This window comes from Panthera onca, chromosome E3, assembly GCF_046562875.1.
Source record: "Panthera onca isolate mPanOnc1 chromosome E3, mPanOnc1 haplotype 2, whole genome shotgun sequence".
NCBI classification, from domain to species: domain Eukaryota; kingdom Metazoa; phylum Chordata; class Mammalia; order Carnivora; family Felidae; genus Panthera; species Panthera onca.
The window spans coordinates 24,778,708-24,798,849 of record NC_138354.1 but is presented as its reverse complement, the minus strand read 5'-3'; the positions used below and the strand labels follow the sequence as shown (position 1 = coordinate 24,798,849).

At 36.5% G+C, this 20,142-nt stretch overlaps 2 protein-coding genes across 4 annotated transcripts in view; one reads left to right on the top strand and one right to left on the bottom strand.

The window, feature by feature from the left end:
• LOC132689750 (phospholipid-transporting ATPase ABCA3-like) overlaps positions 1-20,142 on the top strand; it is a 175,298-nt gene that overhangs the window by 151,363 nt on the left and 3,793 nt on the right. For all 3 annotated transcript variants that reach the window (XM_078440518.2, XM_078440517.2, XM_078440516.2), the window contains exons 26-30: positions 4,996-5,121; positions 5,352-5,546; positions 14,613-14,800; positions 15,463-15,633; positions 16,013-16,203. In XM_078440518.2, coding sequence (XP_078296644.2) covers positions 4,996-5,121; positions 5,352-5,546; positions 14,613-14,800; positions 15,463-15,633; positions 16,013-16,203 — 871 coding nt within the window. The remainder of the gene's footprint in view (positions 1-4,995; positions 5,122-5,351; positions 5,547-14,612; positions 14,801-15,462; positions 15,634-16,012; positions 16,204-20,142) is intronic.
• Positions 6,560-8,123, bottom strand: LOC132689183 (lysine-rich coiled-coil protein 1-like). The gene is given in 2 exon segments (XM_060648744.3): positions 6,560-7,312; positions 7,314-8,123. Coding segments are annotated over 2 exon segments (768 nt in total). The 5' UTR covers positions 7,934-8,123; the 3' UTR covers positions 6,560-7,164.

The window sequence follows — 20,142 nt, the reverse complement described above, 5'->3', positions numbered from 1 at the left end:
GCGCCCCATATTTTTACTAAGTTTTAAATTTTAACTCCAGTATAGTTAACATAAAATGTTATATTAGTTTCAGGTGCACAATAGTGTGATTCAAAAAATTCTATGCATTACTCAGTGCTTATCATAAGTGTACATTTTTTTTAATGTTTGTTTGTTTGTTTGTTTATAGAAAGATTGTGCAGGTGGGGAGGGGCAGAGAGATACCAAGCAGTCCCCACGCTTTGAGTGCAGAGCCCAACCCTACAAACTGTGAGATCATGACCTGAGCTGAAATCAAGAGTTGGACACTTAACTGACTGAGCCACCCAGGCCCCCCTACCTTGAAGCATCTTTAGGGGCGCCTGGGTGGCTCAGTCGGTTGAGCCTCTGACTTCGTCTCAGGTCATGATCTCGCAGTCCGTGAGTTCGAGCCCTGCGTCAGGCTCTGTGCTGACAGCTCAGAGCCTGGAGCCTGTTTCGGATTCTGTGTCTCCCTCTCTCTCTGACCCTCCCCCATTCATGCTGTCTCTCCCTGTCTCAAAAATAAATAAACTTTAAAAAAATAAAATTTAAAAAAAAAGAAGCATCTTTAGCAGGATAAGTGTACTCTTTTTTTTTTTTTTTAATTTTTTTTTTCAACGTTTTTTATTTATTTTTGGGACAGAGAGAGACAGAGCATGAACGGGGGAGGGGCAGAGAGAGAGGGAGACACAGAATCGGAAACAGGCTCCAGGCTCCGAGCCATCAGCCCAGAGCCTGACGCGGGGCTCGAACTCACGGACCGCGAGATCGTGACCTGGCCGAAGTCGGACGCTTAACCGACTGCGCCACCCAGGCGCCCCAGGATAAGTGTACTCTTAATCCCCTTCACCTGTTTCACTCATACCCTCCACCAATCTCCCCTCTGACAACCACCAGTTTGTTCTCTATAGTTAAGAGTTTCTTGGTCAGCTTCTTCGTTTCTCTCTCTCTTTCTTTATTTTGTTTCTTAAATTCCACATATCAGTGAAATCATATGGTATTTGTCTTTTTCTGTCTGAGTTATTACAATTAGCATTATACTCTCTAGCTTCATCCATATTTTTACAAATGGCAAGATTCATTTCTTTTTTATAGCTGAGTAATATATATATATATATATATATATATATATATATATATAAACTTCTTTATCCATTTATCCATATAGATGTACATATATAAAAGTTATATGTATATACACATGTATAAATATTATATATGTGTGTTCATACATATATAAAAGCTTTATATATAAATATATATGTTTTATATAAACATATATAAAACTTCTTTATCCATTCCTCAGTTCATCTCTCCATATTTTGGCTATTGTAAATAATGCTACAATAAATGTAGCTGTGTATGTATCCCTTTGAATCAGTGTTTTTGTATTCTTTGGGCAAATACTCAGTAGGGCAATTGTTGGATCATAGGGTAGTTCTATTGGTAACATTTTCAGGAACCGCCATACTGCTTTCCACAATGGCTGCACCACTGTGCATTCCAACCAAGAGTACACAAGAGTTTCTTTTTATCCACATGCTTGCCAACAGCTGTTGTTTCTTGTGCTGTTGATTTTAGTCAGGTGTTACTCTTGTTGGGAATCTCTTATAAGTGACAAATGTTTTTCTCCTGGTGATTTCAAGATTGTCTCCTTGCCTTTGGCATTCAGCAATTTTTCTGTGTACAGATATATTTGTATTTATTGTAGTTGGTATTCACTAAGCGGTGGATGTGTATAATGTTTTCCATGAAATTTGGGGAGTTTCAGCCATTTATTTAAATATTTTTCTGCTTCCTTCTCTCTTTTCCATTTGACATTCCCATTATGCATATATTGATGCACTAAATTGTATCCCACATTTCTCTGAGACTTTGTTCATTTTTCTTGATTGGTTTTTTCTCCATCTTCAGGTACCTCTTTGTATCTATCTACGTTTTCTAATTCATTTTTCTACCAGTTCAAATTTGCTATTGAGCCCTTCTAGTGAGTTTTTCATTTTAGTTATTATAATTTTCAACTCCAGAACTTCCACTTGATTCTTTTTTTTTTAATTTCTATCTTGTTATCATTAATCTTGATTTGAAAAAAACATTGTCATAATACTTCCCTTTACTTCTTCAAGCATGGTTTCCTTTCCTTTGAAAATATTTATAATGGCTACTTTGAAAGTCTTTAAAAGTCTTTGTCTGTTAAATCTTGCATCTGGTCATTTTCATTTTCATATGCAGTTCCTATTGCTTGCTCTTTTTCCTGTGTATGGAACACAGTTTCCTGTTTCTTTTATCTCATAATTTTTGCTGAACTCTGGATATTTTATTTATTTGTTTATTTACTTATTTATTTTAGAAAGAGGTCTTTTTTATTTTAGATAGAGAGAGTGGGGAGAATGAAGAGGGAGAGAGAGAGAGAGAGAGAGAGAGAGAGAGAGAGAGAGAATCTTAAGCAGGCTCCACACTCAGCATGCAGCCTGATGTGGGACTCAATCCCACAACCCTGGGATCATGACGTGAGCTGAAATTAAGAGTTAGACCCTCAACCAACTCAGCCACCCAGGCACCCCTGAATATTTTAAATGTGTATTGGTTCTCTAGGTATTGTTCTTTCCTAGGGAACTTTTGTCATTTGCTAGTTTGTTTAAGTGACTGGCTGGGATGTTTTTGTGAAGTCTATTTTCCTTGTAGTGTGAAGCATCTGATATTATTCCTCAGAGGATGCAGACCTGGGCATGGGGGCAGTAACCCTGGAATGACTGTAGTTTTAAGGTCTCTCTTTGTCTCTTTCCATATCCACACCCAACTGTTAAGCTCCACTAATTGCTGGCTGATTTTTTATTTCAACAATGTGTTCTCCTAACACATAAATTGCTCTATTGATAGATCCATTAAATTTGAGCTTCTTTGCAGAAATAGCTTGAGGTCAGTATTCAAGATTTGTTCACCCAGGAGGGCTTTTCATGGCTGTCTCTTTCCCTGTTTCTTTCTAGTAGAGTAGCTAGCCTATGGTTAATTTATATATCTAATGAAGCTACCAGTCATTTCTTAATTGCTTTACACAAAACCACCATTGTTTTGAGAGTATCTTTAGGCTTGAACTTCTCTATCCTGTTTCGAATGAAGGCAGTTCTATGGGGGAGAATATATGAGCTCTCTGTTATACAACCTAACTCTATCCCTGGGTAAAATTTCTGAGCCATGGCTCCAAAGTTGAGGACAGAGACAGTGGTATGCTTCTTTCTTGAGTGATATCACTGTTTCAGGAGCTGGGTACTCAGTAGGGAACAGTGGTCTCTGGTCTTGTTGGCTTACTTCTCCCAGCATGAAGCCTCTGCCCTAAGAATGAACTAGAGTCCACATTACACCCAACGTAGAGGATCCTCCACTCCCTGTGTGGAGAATAGGTGGAAGAAGGGAACCCCAAATTCCCATTTACACTCACCCAGAACATAGCCTCTGCAAAATGAGAAATGCTGATATCCTGTGTCTCCCAGAATTTACTTGGCCTTCAATTGTAAAGGTGAGGGAAGGGGAAGCTTTGTTTTCATAGCTGCACCTGCCTGAAGTGAAGTTCTTTTCTGAGCAATAGGAAGGGAGGGAGAGAGTGGGTTATGATCCAATGCCACAGGATTTCCCCGTTCTTACCAAGTTTAGTAGATTTATTGAATAAATTTTTCTTAATTTGCTATATGCCCTTAGGATCATTTCCAGAACCTTTAAATGACTATTATTTGGATAATTTTCACCAGTTTCACTAGGGCACATGTCCACATATCTCCTCAAATTGACATTCTGTTAGTTGTAAAATATTTCAGGGTGAATTCCTACTGATTTTTTCCTTTCCCTCATAGAGAAAGAGTTATTCTTCTTTAGGCTTTTACTGTTGAACATGCTGTACTTGTAACAAATCACACTTGATTGATCTCAGTTGTGGCTGCAGTTTTTCCTGAGGTGTCCAGTTCTGGAAAAAACAACATGCTACGTAATCCTAATTTTTTTAAATTTGTGTAAATAAAAATGAATATGTTCTGAATTGATTGGACAAAACAGTCTGTAAAATTATGCCAAATTTCTGTTCTATCATCTTGATATCAGTTTCCTAAAGCTACTTGGTCTAGTCAAGAATAATAAAGAGCAATATTATCTTGTAATATTTATCCTGCAAATATACGCCATAGGGTCCAGGCATTTCTTAGGAAAAGTCTAGTTAAGCCTTGTTGATTTTCTTGCTTCTATTCCTGATTAATTTTGGGAAAAGTTATTCATTATTTAGAATTCATGGCTGTTTTTTAGAATGTCCATCCCTCTTGGGATGATTTCCTTCTTAAAGATCCAAATTATAAAAATCACTTCTCTGAATGCTTAAAAGAAATTCTGTCTTTTAAAAAAAATAGCATATGATTTAATTGACATGTAGAATTAAGAAACAAAACAAGTGAACATAGTGGGGTCGGGGGGAGAGAAAGAGGCAAACCAAGAAACAAACTCTTAACTATAGAGAACAAACCGATGTTTACCAGAGGGGTGGGGAGTGTGGAGATGGGTTAAAAAGGTGATGGGGATTTAGGTGTGCACTTGCTGTGATGAGCACCATCTGCTGTATGGAAGTATTGAATCACGATATTGTGTCCCTGAAACTAATATTACATTGTATGTTAACTAACTGGAATTTAAGTAAAAACTTAAAAAAATAAATTATGTCTTTTAAAGATTTAAAGTACATATTGTAGCATGTTAATTCACAATATTTCTACTATGTGGATGACTTTTCCTTCTCTAATCTCTGCCATCATTCTCCCGACAAACTATTTATTATTCAAAACTCAGTCAAGTTGTACACGATGCTGAGGTGATATTCAAAGACTTCATGGAATTACTAAAATAAATCTTTGTTAACATCTTTGATATTATCCCCAGTTTAGCTTTCATGAAACCACCCACTCTAGACCAGACACCTAAATAGAATTTACTTTTATGATTCTTGTTTTGAAAATATAGGAAAAAATGTCCAAGGAACTATCTGGAGAATCCGATGATGAAGATGTACAAAATGAAAGACAGAGAATCCTGGGGCAGCCTAGGGAGTTGCTGAATTCTGCAGTACTTATTAAGGAACTCACAAAGGTAACATCATCCACTGGCCAATATATGCTGGCTTCATTTATCCCTAAGAACATGTCATTGGTGTCTGGGACACACTGTGGTTTGTCAGAATCTATGAGTATTTTTTCCAGTGTAATAGAAAAGTTCTTGTAAAACTGTCTGAAGTAGTGGTCCATAGAGATCTGAGAAATTTATTATATTTGATTTTCAAATATTCTTTACTATATTGTGTTTTCTGGCTTTTTTTTTAGATATATTTTAAGTATCCAGTCATTCTGGCTGTGAAAAATATCTCTGTTACAATCCAAAAGGGAGAGTGCTTTGGATTGCTTGGATTCAATGGAGCTGGAAAAACTACTACCTTCAAAATTTTGACTGGAGAGGAGACTGTTACCTCTGGGGATGTGTTCCTTGAGCAATTTAGCATCACTAAAAGGCTCCAAAAAGTAAGACATTATTACAGTCTAAGATATAAGAAGTTTGATGACTTGAGGTACAGGTAATGGACAGATGCTGAAGATAATAGATGGACATGAGAGACATTGATATTGATACTGTTGGCTCAGTAAATTCTGGAGAGAGAAATAAATTTTTGAGGATAGGCAACGAGAGCAGAATCTAAGACATGAGTATCTTTTGTGTTCTTTGAAAATGTTAGATTAAAAGGCAAGTTCTATCAATAGTACGTCTAATATATGCCAGACAAGGTACTGTAAGGAAGGAAAGACTGGGCAGAAGATGCAGTTCACATATAAATGCAGTTCACTTATAATTGAGGTCTTCATGCACATTAGAGTTCTGGAACAGGATGGCCTTTCCAAGTGGTCCCAAATCAAAGCAAGATAGCTGTCTTTTGTATCTCTGAATCAGCCAGTCATTGGTTTACATGCCACCTGGGAAAGAGTGAATAAACTTGGGGAAAAGCTAAGTGGGGGGGAAATTCAAGAAGAAAATGGTCAAAGGTTTCAAACTTCAGAAAGTCTCAGGCAACGTAAAGCCTGAATAGTGCATATTGGATTTTTTTAAGTTTACTTATTTTGAGAGAGAGAAAGAGAGAGAGCGAGACAGAGAGACAGAGAGAGGAGATAGAAAATCCTAAGCAGGCTCCATGGTGTCAGCACAGAGCCTGATGCGGGGCTCAAACTCACAAACCATGAGCTGAAATCAAGAGGCAGACACTTAACTGACTGAGCCACCCAGACACCTGTATATTGGATTTAGCAACTAGAACTTCACTGATGCAGTTAGCATGACCATAGTACTATGGTCAGTTGGGTGGTAGTAATGGGAGCCTGAATGGTGCATTTCTTTCCTCTTTAGTTCACAGGACATTGTCATTATGACATCAGGAAGATGGGGTTGTGGGAGTCTGCATGCTCTAGGATGAATAGTATTCTAGTAACAGAGGTGAAGCTAAGAATTTGGATTATACTTTGAAGAAAGTTAGTTTTGTTTTTTTTTTTCAGAAATTAGAACACTTTATTATAAATATTTCCAGAATATAAACTGATTTTATATCAAGACTCTTTGAAACTCTTAAAACTATATGTAACCTTAGCTTATTATTATTATAATGTATTTCATTTTCCACTTTGCAATCTAGAAAATACACTGCAAGTTAGGTCTAACAAAGGAAAAAAAATCAGTCTAAATTGTGTCAAAGAGAAAACTAATGAATATAAAAATATCCCACCCAAAACTAAAACAAACCTAATCAAGAAATAGATTCTGCAAAGCCCGTTAATACTTCAATTTAAAATAAGTGACCTCCCAAGGGAAAAATACTTCTACTATCATAGCAATTTGATGAGTAAAAGCAGTGCCACTCTCATTAAGGAAAATTACATTATATAGAAGAAAAATGTAGGGATGTTTTCAGGAAATGAGGAAAAGTAATTTCCGTGCTGGAGAGTAACCACATTAAATACTTCCAGTTCACTTGGCCTGTTGTTAGAAATTAAAGTACCTGTTCACATGAAAAAATCGATATGAACATGGACATCATAAAACCAAGCTCCTCAACTATTTTTTCAATTTAACCTCAGGAGAACCAACTCAGGATCTTCAAAATCTAAGGATAGACTGGTCCCAAAGCATTTCTTCCTCTGTCCTCTCTTTACCTTGTTCCTTTTTCTCTTTTCTACGCTTACATTCCTCTTTCTTAGAGGCCACATCTCGGCCTTTTTTCTCCTTTCGATTCTTAAGCTTTTCTAACCCTGACTGTTTCCATTTGTGTTTCATTTCTTTGGAAGTTCTTGTGTTTGTCTAAATCTAATTCCTCACAACCTTTTTTCCTCCTATGCTTGGGCCGCTCCTCCTCTGCTTTTTCTCTGGCTTCCTCTGGGTGCCTTTTCCCCTGCTGATGTATCTGTTTATGACTGGCTTGATGGGCGCTGGCACTGTTTTCTGAGGAGAGACGCTTGTAAACTCCAGATTCCACACTGTATGGGCGACAGTTATACCCTTGCTGACTAAGGTTCAGGGGTCCTGGTTTTTCTGAGAAACAGTCCCTGGTGAACTGGCAGTAGTTCAGAGAGTCTAGTCTTAGCCTGCTGTCATGAGCTGGTAGCCACTGAGGTAACCGGTTTTCCACCTTTGGTGAAATAGAGCATGATCTCTGGTAGGTCTGGACAGTCTCAGATGAGAGTCTGTGATCAAACATTCTATGCCTCGGTCTGTAATCAACCTCTTCTTTGTACCCACAAGTTTCCAAACAGTCCTCTCTCATCTTTCTGAAACAAGTCTTTGGCTCTACGCCTCTGGCTTTCTGCACTTTGATATAATCTTCAAGTTCATCTTGAAAAGAGTCATATGTCTTCTTTGAATGCTTCATTAGGTTGAAAACAAGGGGTTCTCTTTATCAGGCTGGGAACTTGGTGAAGAAATCTGATCATATTCCCCCATTAATTGTTTCAGTTTTCTAGCATGGACTTTCCCCAAATGGTGAGACTGTGCAACAACCAGGAAGCTTCTCTGAGGCAAGGGCGGGTGTCTACAACTACTGTCCCCCTCCCCACCAACGCCGCTGGCCAGCCGGGGGATAGGCCGGGGTGGAGGTGGCGGAGAGGCAGGGACAGGCGCTGAGAAAGTCAGTTTTGAAGCAAAGAAAGTTCACTTGTGAGAAGTTTGAGAAACATTCACTCAAAGTTGTGGGAATGAGATAGGAGATATTTTATACATTAAATAACTTGACCACATTTACACTTGAAGGGAAGAAATTGAAATAGAGAAAGAAGTGATACATAATAAAAGGAAGTGAGTGGGTTCTTCCAGGTGGTCCTTGGGGTCAGAGATTTCAAAATTCCCAGCAGGCAGTGATGAGGTTCTTAAAAAAATAGAAATGGAAATGTCATATGATCTGGAAATTTCACTACTGAGTATTTACCCAAAGAAAACAAAAACACTAATTCAAAAAGATATATGCATGCACCCCTATGTTTATTGCAGAACTATTTACAGTAGTCAAGATACAGAAGTAACCTAAGTGTCCATTGATAGATGAAGGGATAAAGAAGATGTATATACAATGGAATATCACTTAGCCATAAAAAATGTTATCTTGCCATTTGCAACAATATGGATGGACGTAGATGGTATTATTCTAAGTGAAATAAGTTATACAGAGAGAGAAAAATACCATGTGATTTTACTTATACATGGAATCTAAGAAAACAAATGAACAAACAGAAACAGAAACAGACTCTAGATACAGAGAACAAACTGGGGGTTTTCAAGAGGGAAACAGGTGGAAGGATGGACAAAATAAATGAAAGGGATTTAGAGGTACAAACTTCCAGTTATAAAATAAATAAGTCATGAGGATGATAAACATAGCATAGGGGATATAGTCAATAATATTATAATAATATTGTCTAGTAACAGATGGTAACTATACATGTGGTGAGTCCTGCATAATGTATAGAACTTAATCACTATGTTGTACACCTAAAACTAATATAATATTGTATGTCAAACATACTTCAATAATAAGATTTAAAGAAAATAAGTAAAAGTGGGGTGCTGAAGTCTCCAACTCATATTTTTCAGTTGTTTATTTCTCCCTTCAAATCTATTATTGTTATCTTCATATACTTTAGAGCTCTGATGTTTGGTGCATATATGTGTATAATTGCTATACTTTCATGGTAAATTGATCCTTTTATCAATATATAATACTGTATTTGTTCTTGTAGCAGTTATTGACTTTGTCTATTTTCGACTTTGTCTATTTTCTCTAATAATAGTATAGCCATTCAGCTCTTTTGGGCACTATTTTCATGAATTTTTTTCCTATCCTTTTACTGTCAACCTATTTGTGTCCTTAAACCTAAGTGAGTCTGACTAGATAACATATATTTGGATCATGTTTGTTTTTTTAAATTCATTTTGCCAATCTATGCCTTTTGATTGGGGAATTACATTTAGAGAAATTACTGATAGAGAAAGACTTACTTTTTCCATTTGTTGTTTACCATATCTCTTATTGATGTTTTTTGCCCCTGATTTCCTCCATTAATGCTTTACATTGTGTTTAGTTGATTTTTTTGTAGTTACATGTTTTGATACACTTATTTACTTTTGTGTATATTGTACAGATATTTTCTTTGTGGTTACCATTGGGGTTTCATCTAATATCATAAAGTTGTAACAATCTATTTTGAATTGATACCAACTGAATTTCAATCACACACAGAACTCTATTTCTGTACACCACTGTTCCCATGTCCACACCTTGTCATTGTTGTCAAAAATTACATCTTTATACTTTGTATACCATTAAAAATTATTTTATGCATTTGCCTTTTGAATATTGTATAAAATAAATAGTTGAGTCATAAATAAAAAGTATAATAATTCTGGTTTTTATATGTGTCAGAGTACTTTGCTTTACCAGAGATCTTTATCTCTTCATATGGCTTTAATTTACTGTCTAGTGTCCTTTAATGTCCATGTAAAGGATTGTTTTTAGCATTTATTGTAGGGCAGATCTGTTGGTAATGAACCCCCTTATCTTTTATTTATCAGGGAATTTCTTATTTTCTATTTTTGAAGGACACAATTCTTGCTATAGAATTCTTGGTTGATGTTTTTTCTTACTTTAAATATATCATCCCACTACTTTCTAGTCTCAGAAGTTTCTGCTGAGAAGTCTACTGATGTTCATATTGAGAATCCTTTATATATGATAAATTGCTCTTGCTTGCTGCTTTCAAGATTACATCTTTGTTTTAGTCTTTTGACAGTTTGATTAAAATGTGTCTTATTGTAGGTATCTTAGGGTTTTCCTACTTGAAGTCTGTAAGTGTCTTGAATTTGTAAATCCATATATTTTGTTAAACTTCAGAAGTTTTTTCTAATAACCTTTCCTCCCATTTCTGTCTCTCTTCTCCTGGGAATCCCATGTGTATATGCTGCTGTGTTTGATGACGTAGAATAAGCCCCTTCTTTTTTCTTTCTGCTACCCATACTTAATAATTTCAAGTCTCCTATATTCAAGTTCACTGATTCTTTCTTCTTCCTGATCAAACTCCTCTTGAACACTTGTAGTGAATTTTTAAATTCATTCATTATATTTTTCAGGTCCAGAATTTCTCTTTTTTTTAAATTATTTCTTCCTCTTTGTTGATATTCTCCTTTTGTTCATTTATCATTTTCATAATTTTCTTTAGTTTCCTTTAGTTCTTTCAGCATATCAAAGACAATTATTTTAAAGTCTTTATCAAGTAAGTCATAGCTGTGCTACTTCTGGAGCAGTTTCTGCCAATTTATTTTATTCTATTCTTTGGGCCTTATATTCATGTTTATTTGTATGTCTTTTTGAAAACTGGGCTGTTGACAAAGCAGCCACCTCTCCTAGTCTTTGCAGACTGGCTCTGTGCTGAGGCAGTCCTTCACTATTTAGCTGACTGTGTTCTGAACTTGGATATCAGCTTTAGGTGAAGGCTTATGATAGATATTCTATGTCTTTTCTGTGCGTGCATCTTGTCTGCTTGTTCATGTGGCTTTTTGTATTCTTCCAGGAGTCTGCAGGTCTATAGTCCTCCTGCAGCTTTCATGAACAGTACCCTCCAGTTTTTTGCCCAAGCAAAACAAACACCAATCTTCAGGCAGTCCCCAGCCAGGTTAGATTTACTCAACTCCCTCTCATTTGGGAGAAGTAATAGGGAACTGGGCTGCTGTCTCCTCCAACCAAGACTGTTCTGCAACAGGGAGGGTTTGGGCAAGGATGAGTAAAAATGCCACCAAATATCTTACTATTTTGAAGACAGCTTTTTCTTAATTAAATATTCACTTGGTTGCTGTAGGCTTCAACGGTTTTTCAGAGCTCCTATAAGGATATTTTAGTCCCTTTCTGATTGTTTTTTGAGGTTTCCATGGAAAACAAGGGCTTAGAGCTTCCCAGGTGGACATTTTTCTGATTTACTCTTTTTAGCATTGTTTTGTAATTCTACCCCTAAACTCCTTTACAGTTTTATGTATTTCCTTATAACAACTCCTCCTACTCCTCCCCTTCCCCTCCTCCTCCTTTCTCCTCTTTCTCCTCCTCCTCCTCCTCCTTTGTCACGTTATTATTATTTGTACATTGTGGGTTTTATTTATACTGTTCATGGGATCTTTTTTTTTCTGACATAAGTTGCTAGTATTCAGGAATGCTATTGAATTTTTATATGCTGATATTATTATCCAGAAATCTATATGAACTAATTCTCTAATTAGTTTTCAGTTTATCTACAGATTAGCTTGGCTTTTCTATGTAGGTAGGTTTATCATCTAAAAATAATGAGAGTTTTTCTTCCTTTCCCATTGTCATTCTTCATTTATTGTGCTATTGCATAAAGTGGGACCGCCAGTAAAATGTTGAATACTGGCAATGATGATAAATATCTTTTTTTGCCCCTGCCTTTGCATGGAATACTTCTAAATTTCTACTACTATATATTATATTTGGCTACCCTTTGTCAGTTTAAGAAAATTCATTTCTATGTCTAGTTTGCTACAAGCTTTTAGCATTTTTTATTTTTTTTTATTTAAATCCAAGTTAATTAACACATAGTGTAATAACGATTTCAAGAATAGAATTTAGTTATTCATCACTTATATATAATGCCCAGTGCCCATTCCCACAAGTGCCCCCCCGACTGCCCATTGTCCATTTGGCCTATTTCCCCACCCAACACTACACCAGCAACCCTCAGTTCTCTGTATTTAAGTGTCTTACAGCTTGTCTCCCTCTCTGTTTTTATCTTATTTTTGCTTCCCTTCTCCTATGTTCATCTGTTTTGTATCTTAAATTCCACATATGAGTGAAATCGTACGACATTTGTCTTTCCCTGACTGACTTATTTCGCTTAGCATAATACACTCTAGTTCCATCCACATTGCTACAAATGGCAAGATTTCATTCTTTTTGATTGCCAAGTAATATTCCATTGTATATATACATACCACATCTTCTTTATCCATTCATCAGTCGAGGGGCTCTTTCCATACTTTGCATTTCCACAAACAGTGCAAGAGGGTTTCCCTTCCTCCACACCCTCACCATCACCTGTTGTTTCTTGGGTTGTTGGTTTTAGCCATTCTGATAGGTGTGAGGTGATATTGCATTGTAGTTTTGATTTGCATTTCCTTGATGATAAGTGATATTGAGCATCTTTTCATGTGGCTGTTGGAAAGCTGAATGTCTTCTTTGGAGAAATGTCTGTTCATGTCTTATTCCCACTTTTTAATTGGATTATTTCATTTTGGGGGGTTGAGTTGTATACATTCTTTATATATTTTGGATACTAACCCTTTATTGAGTATATCATTTGAAAATATATTCTCCCATTCAGTAGGTTGTCTTTCAGTTTTGCTGATTGTTTACTTCAGTATGCAGAAGCTTCCTATTTTGATGTGGCCCCAATAGTCTATTTTTGCTTTTATTTCCCTTGACTTGGGAGACATGTCTAGAAAAATGCTTCAGTGGTGAATATCAGAGAAATTACTGCCTATATTCTCTTCTAGGACTTTTATGGTTTCATGTCTCACATTTTGGTCTTTAATCCATTTTGAGTTTTTTTGTGTGTATATGGTGAAAGAAAGTAGTTCAGTTTCATTATTTTTCATGTAGCTGTCCAGTTTTCCCATCATCAATTGTTGAAGAGACAAGACTGTTTTTATTCCATTACATATTCTTGCCTCTTTTGTTGAAGATTAATTGGCCATATAATCATGGGTTTGTTTCTGGACTTTCTTTCCTGTTCCATTGATCATGTGTCTATTGTTGTGTCAGTACCATACTGTTTTGATTTGTATAGCTTTGTAGTATAACTTGGTATCTTGAATTGTAATATCTCCAGCTTCACTTTTTTCATTAATATATTCTTAATTTTTTTAAATATATTTAAACATAATAAGCACAATCATTTTCTCAACTGATCTGATAATACCAATATTTGAAGTCATTAAAAATATGTTGCTGGTAAGTATTATTTCTACTGATGGCATTCATGGTATCTTTTTCTTTGTTCACTGGGTTATGTTGTATGCAGTTCATTTACTTTCAAAAATAATATGGGACAATAATTTTACACCTAGAATAGAAGAAAGGGTTTGTTTTGATTTCTGCAAAGAGACTAGGGCTGCAAATAGTCTGGGATTACTGTAAATTAATTAATAAAATCTCAGAGGAAAAGGGATGAATTTTAATTATTTAGAAATACTGTTTTAAATATTAATTAATTTTTAATTAATTTTAATAAAATAATGTTACATGTGGATCTTGAGAAACTTAACAGAAGACCATGGTGGGGGGGAGAAGGTATAAACAGAGAGGGAGGGAGGCAAACCATAAGAGACTCTTAAATACAGAGAACTGAGGGTTGATGGGGGTGGGGGAGAGGGGAAAGTGGGTTATGGGCATTGAGGAGGGCACTTGTTGGGATGAGCACTGGGTGTTGTATGGAAAACAATTTGACAATAAATTATATTTTTAAAAAACAATTATAAAAATAAATAAAATAAAATTTTATTATCTTTTCCTCTGAATACCTATTTGCATCTGAATGCAAATCCATAAAAGGATTGGTTAATTGGCAAAGCAACATTCATTGCATTCTGTTTGTGAGAGTGGGATAAGGCTTTGCTTCTGGTTCAGTCTTACTGTGAAACAAGATCTAGACATGACTGTGCAGGTTGTGCAATGCAAAAACTTCCATGGTGGCCATGCCCATTAGAGTTTCTTATTAATGAGGGAAGTATTTCATACTCTAACATTCCAAATTCACTGGGCTCTGGGACTTTATTTCTAACTTTTTCATTGCTAATATCATTAAAACTGAACTAAGGAATCTTTTATTCCAACTTATTACAACAGATCCAGTGGCCATCATTGTGTAGCATTTAGAAAAGAAAAATTCTTGGTAGGACTCTTAGAGACATGCCTGGAGGACTGTAGTCTTCTGTCTCATCCAGGGACACTCAGTGGGATAGATGACTTGGGTCCTTATTAAGGCAATTCTCTTAATCAGGTGAAATCGAGAGTTGGCTATTGTCCTCAGTCTGAAGCATTGCTGGAATACATGACTGGTCGGGAAATAATGATCATGTATGCCAGGTTATGGGGAATCTCTGAGCCCCAGATTCAGCTGTATGTGAATAGATGGTTGAGTTCAATGCAACTGGAACTCCATGCTGACAAGCTTATCATAACCTACAGGTGAGTTATTTCATTATTAGGATCTTTTTGTTGCAGCTGTTATAATGTTGAGATGCCTCCCTATGTCTCTGATGTTTGAAATAAATGTGCACAGCTCTACCCAAGTCCCTCTGTAACAGTATTATCTAATTGTGAAACTATCTCATGAGTTGCTAATATCAGATAATAGCAATTAATATAGATCAGTGTAGTTCCATGTCTTTCTTTTGCAGAGATGAAACTAAAATCCTGGTTATATTTGAACTATAGCCTCTAAATCTCAAAAGAGATGTTTCCTCAATATATTATCTATAATCACAAAGGTATACTATTCGTCCTAGTGTCCAAATAGTTCTTTGTCTCTCAAGAAAGAAGAAATCTAGGCCCTTTGAATTATGGGAGATTCATATACTTGGGAAATCATGGTACCCTAAGCACAAGTAAATAAATGTCACCGATAATGTGGCTAAAATCAGTTACATAGAAGTCACTCATCTACATTTCAAATGAAAATTATTTGATATATACACCTGTACTGGACCTAACTTATTGAAGTAAAACTAATCAACATTGTGGAATTTCATGTTAAATGTTTGTTGATATGTTTGTGCTCTTTCCTATAAATAACTAATTTGTATAACCTCCCTTTCTTCTAAATTTTCTTTCCTTCTATGACCATAAAGTGGAGGAACCAAACGTAGGCTGAGTACTGCTATTGCCCTAATGGGAAATACCTCAGTCATTTTGCTAGATGAGCCATCAACTGGCATGGACCCTGGAGCCCGACGCCTGCTCTGGGATGCTGTGACATGGACACGTGAAAGTGGCAAAGCCATCATTATAACTTCCCATAGGTGTGGCTCATTTGGAGGCTTGAACGAGGGTTGGCAAGTACTATACTGACTATAAGCAAGAATTATTTGGGGCTAGGAATATTGACAATAAATTTTAGTGTATGTGAGTTCCTCCTTAATCCTAATGAATAGAGTGGCCAAAAATACTCACTGAGTTAAATAATTAAGAGTGGGGAAAGAGTAGGAAGTTTAAGAGATGCTGTGTTTGAGGATTTGTACTCTACTACTAATTGTTTGAAAATTTTTCACTTCCCAACTATAATCTTTATGATTACCAAATTCCATTTCACATTGAAAACAGAGTCACAAATCCTGGCTCTGTTTGAACTACAGAATGTCCTCCAAAACCAGAACTTTTTATGGTATCATGTTTTGCTAGAATGGAGGAATGTGACGCCTTCTGTACCAGGCTGGCCATCATGGTGGAGGGAAAGTTCATGTGCCTGGGTAGCCCTCAGCACCTCAAAAGCAAGTTTGGCAACATTTACGTCCTGAAGATCAAGGTCAAGATTGATGCACAGGAGGATAAACTGAATGATTTAAAATTTTTCATCACAATGACATTCCCAGGTAAACTAGGTTAGGCTAACTTTTATAAAGATGTGTTAAATCATGGTTTTATTGTTTCATCATCCATATGTTTTATGTCTTCAGTAAGTGTTTCCTGTGGGATATTGATATTTATTGACCTTCCATACTGAATTCCTTTTGGGATCCTTCTTTCTATAATTTTAGCATTACGATACATATTTTTTCACACACATATAAAAAGGTTCTCACTAATCTCTTGTATCATTGTAATAAGGCAGTTTTGGATTTGTGCTATCAATATAAATTATACCACTAAAGTCATATTTTCAAGTACAATGCTCATTTTCACATATTACTTTTGCAAAGTCTTAAGGCTTTTTATTCTAACTAAGCATGTATCCCAATCTTTTGATATCTCAGCCAGGATGTGATATAGAAATGCAAACAAGAACCACTAAGTTTTTCTCTTCTCTCAAGATTAATTCTGCTTCTGCTGCTAAATGCAACAAGCATCTCTCTGCCTATATGGTACAATACCAGAGACAGCAACTATTTCCTTCTGTCCTTTACCTCTCTTTCTTTTTTTTTTTTAATGTTTATTTATTTTTTGAAAGAGAAAGACAGAGCATGAATGGGGGAGGGGCAGAGAGAGAGAGGGAGACCACAGAATCTGAAGCAGGCTCCAGGCTCTGAGCTGTCAGCCCAGAACCCGATGCGGGCTCGAACTCATGAATGGTGAGATCATGACCTGAGCTGAAGCTGGACACTTAACTGACTGAGCCATCCAGGTGCCCCTTTACCTCTCTTTCTTAAACATAAAGCAGAGGCATGGAAAAGATTTTAATAATTCTGGTTTTTCATCTTACTCCACTTTGTGAGGGTGAGTAAAATATCAGAGAAGTTCCCACTGTGTGTCAGGCTGAGGAGTTATAAGTTTATCTTTCAGGCAATGGAAAAGAGTATGATTGATTACACAGTAGGAATAAATATCAGAAAATAGATAAGAAAGGTGCCTCAGTCGGTTAAGCATCCGACCCTTGATTTCAGCTCAGGTCATGATCTCACAGTTCCTGGATTCAAAGCCTGTGTCAGGCTCCGTGCTGACAGTGTGGAGCCTGCTTAGGATTCTCTCTCTCTCTCTTTCTCTCTCTCTCTCTCTCTCTTTGTCTCTCTGTCTGTCTCTCTCTCTCTTTCTGTCTCTCTCTCTCCTCCTCTCTCTGCCCCTCCCCCCCCAAATAAATAAGTAAACTTAAAAAAAAGAAAATAGATAAGAAATGAATGGAAGTGGAGATGTGGAGAATAGATGTATGGGAAAGTAATTACCTCAGTGTTGGCCATAGTGATTATGATGTGCATAGGACACATGCAGATGGATGTGTCCATTAGGAAAGAAGTTTAATACTCACTTAATGCATTCATTCACATATTTTTGAGTACTATTCTATCAAACTTCTATTTCATGTGATAAACTACCATGAGAGAAGCTGTGACCAGAAAACCTCACCACTGTGTGCTGTCCTAGCTCTTCTTGAAGGAAGGACACTAAACACTGACCCAAGACCTATTTTCAAGGATGTGGACACAAGAGCTTTAATGGAAATGTGGGTTTGAGGCATTTTCTCAACTGTAAGGTGGTTATTGCCCTGTTCTTTCTTACATTATGCTAGAGCAAATACCTATTCAAATATGACAGAATCAAAAAGGAATTGACATGGCATCTATACCTAAATTTTGATTTTTAAAAAGAATAAATAAATATTGCAAGCAAAAGTCATCTAGAATGTATACTCTAAAGAGGATTTGCCACAATAATCAGATATCTAGGGTAAATGATTCTGCCTAATCCTGAGTAAATGTAAATGACCATGTGGTTTTTTTAAGGCAAAGATGATTTCTACAGTATGTTAGCTTGTATATTCTGAAAAGTGCTCCTGGTAAAATAACCTAGAAATTGGTAAAAATTTAAACAAATACATCTTAAATACAATAATTGTCTTACAAACAAAATTGGGAAAAAAATTTTAACAACCAGAAAATAAGAAAAAAGGACAAAACAAATAAAAGAAACAGTGAGCAGTTAGAAAATGCGAATTGTGGAAGCAAGTGCCATCTTGGCACTGGGATCATTGATGAAGCTCTGGACCCTTGTCAGGGTTGGGAAGCTCATCCAGAGACAGCCACAAGTGGGTTGGTCAGTTATGATGAAGTTTTGGTTCATGGGGTCTGGATCCAATGGCCAAGAAAAACTTCTTGAAGACATCTTTGGTGCAAAAAGGTGATTTCATTAAAGCATGGGGACAGAACCCATGGGCAGAAAGAGCTGCACTGGAGTCCTGATGGGTAACTCATTATACACCCTCAGGCTGAGAGGGGGTCAGGGATAGAGTAAGTCTCTGAAAGAATTTTGGAAGCAAGGTTTCCAGGACCTTGAGGGGCTAGCTGTTGCTAGGGAAACATCATTTATTACCATTTAACAAAACCTCAGTTTTGAGACCCTTCAGAAGTATATCGGGGGCCGTAAGCTTGGAGTATGATTGTCAGCATATATCTTGGGGCAGTTGAGATAAAGGAAGTAGACTTTCAGGATCCTTAAGGTTGGGATAATGTTAAGCTAATGTTCTCTTTTGCCCCAGCAAACTGTCATCATCGAGGCACCTAAGCTCCTAGAAGGAGGTCACTCTGTTTCAAGGACTTGTCAATGGGCTACAAGCAGTAAAGGAACTTAATTTTTCATTTGCCTTAGTTTCCCATATTACTGTGGCAAGCACTTAAACCCCTTTCCTTTGTTTTTGGGTAACCAGGAGTGTCCAAGGAATATCACACATATTCCACTTGTTGGGGGGGGGGGGGGGGGGCAGGGGATGCCAGCCTGCATTTTGCCCTCAGCTTGCCCCAAGCTCCCTCATCAAAGTAGCATCCTCTGATTCCAAGTAGAAGCAAGCAGATATCCTTTCTGGAGGAAAGGATCTCAAATTTAAGCTTGGAGTGGAGAGACCCACAGGAGGCAGATATCAGAGAGTACCAGAGGAAGGTCTACTTGATAAATCCCAGAAGACTCTTGGAAGGAACCCTTCAAAAGAGGACTCTAAAGCTAAGAAAATATTCTGTCATACCCTACCTTCTACATAGGAAACACCTACTAAAGCTATAAGAAAATTAACCTCATTTAAATATAAATGATTGAAAAGATTAAAATTGAATCCCACAGAAAAATATCATAAAAGAGGATAAAAGAAAATAACCTACAGAGATTGAAAGAACCACAGAGCTGTAAGGCTTCAAAGTAGATGAAACTAGTATCTAATATTTCAATATGAGCTTACAGAATTAAGAAGGGAATAGATGGTATGTAAGAAAATCCTAAATTAGAATTGAAAGGGCAAGAAGATTAGATGGCTAGACAACAAGGGGATATATAAAGACAGCTGACCTCACTGGAGAGAATACTTTAAGTAAATATTTCAGAAATACTTAACTATCAAGAGCAAATAAACCACACAGAAAGCACAAGGGAACGGTATTGGAAAGGAGAAAAACAGAAAACCATCAAACAGAAACATAGTTAAGCATGTGAAAGTAAGAGAGAGGCAAGGCAAGGACCATCCAACACAATATGAAATTAGTCCACAAAGAAGAAAAGGAAAGCCATAAAATGGAATAAATACTAAAAACTATCATTCAAGAAAATTTCCTAAGATGAGACAAACCTGCTTACTAAAAGGACAACCTGAAAAATTGACTCAATATCATCAACACCAAGGAGTATTCCAATGTAACTATTGTATTTTAATAATAAAGGTGGTTGACCTTTGGATTCCAGGTAAAAAGATAAGGGAAAGAAGGAAAGTTTATAAGGGAAAGAAAATTAGATTGATCTCAGGCTTTGTGATAAAACATTTTATGCTAAGAAATATACAACCTGTAGTTTTCACATGCAGCCAAAATGATCTTCAAGAATAAATTTCAAAAAGAGTTATA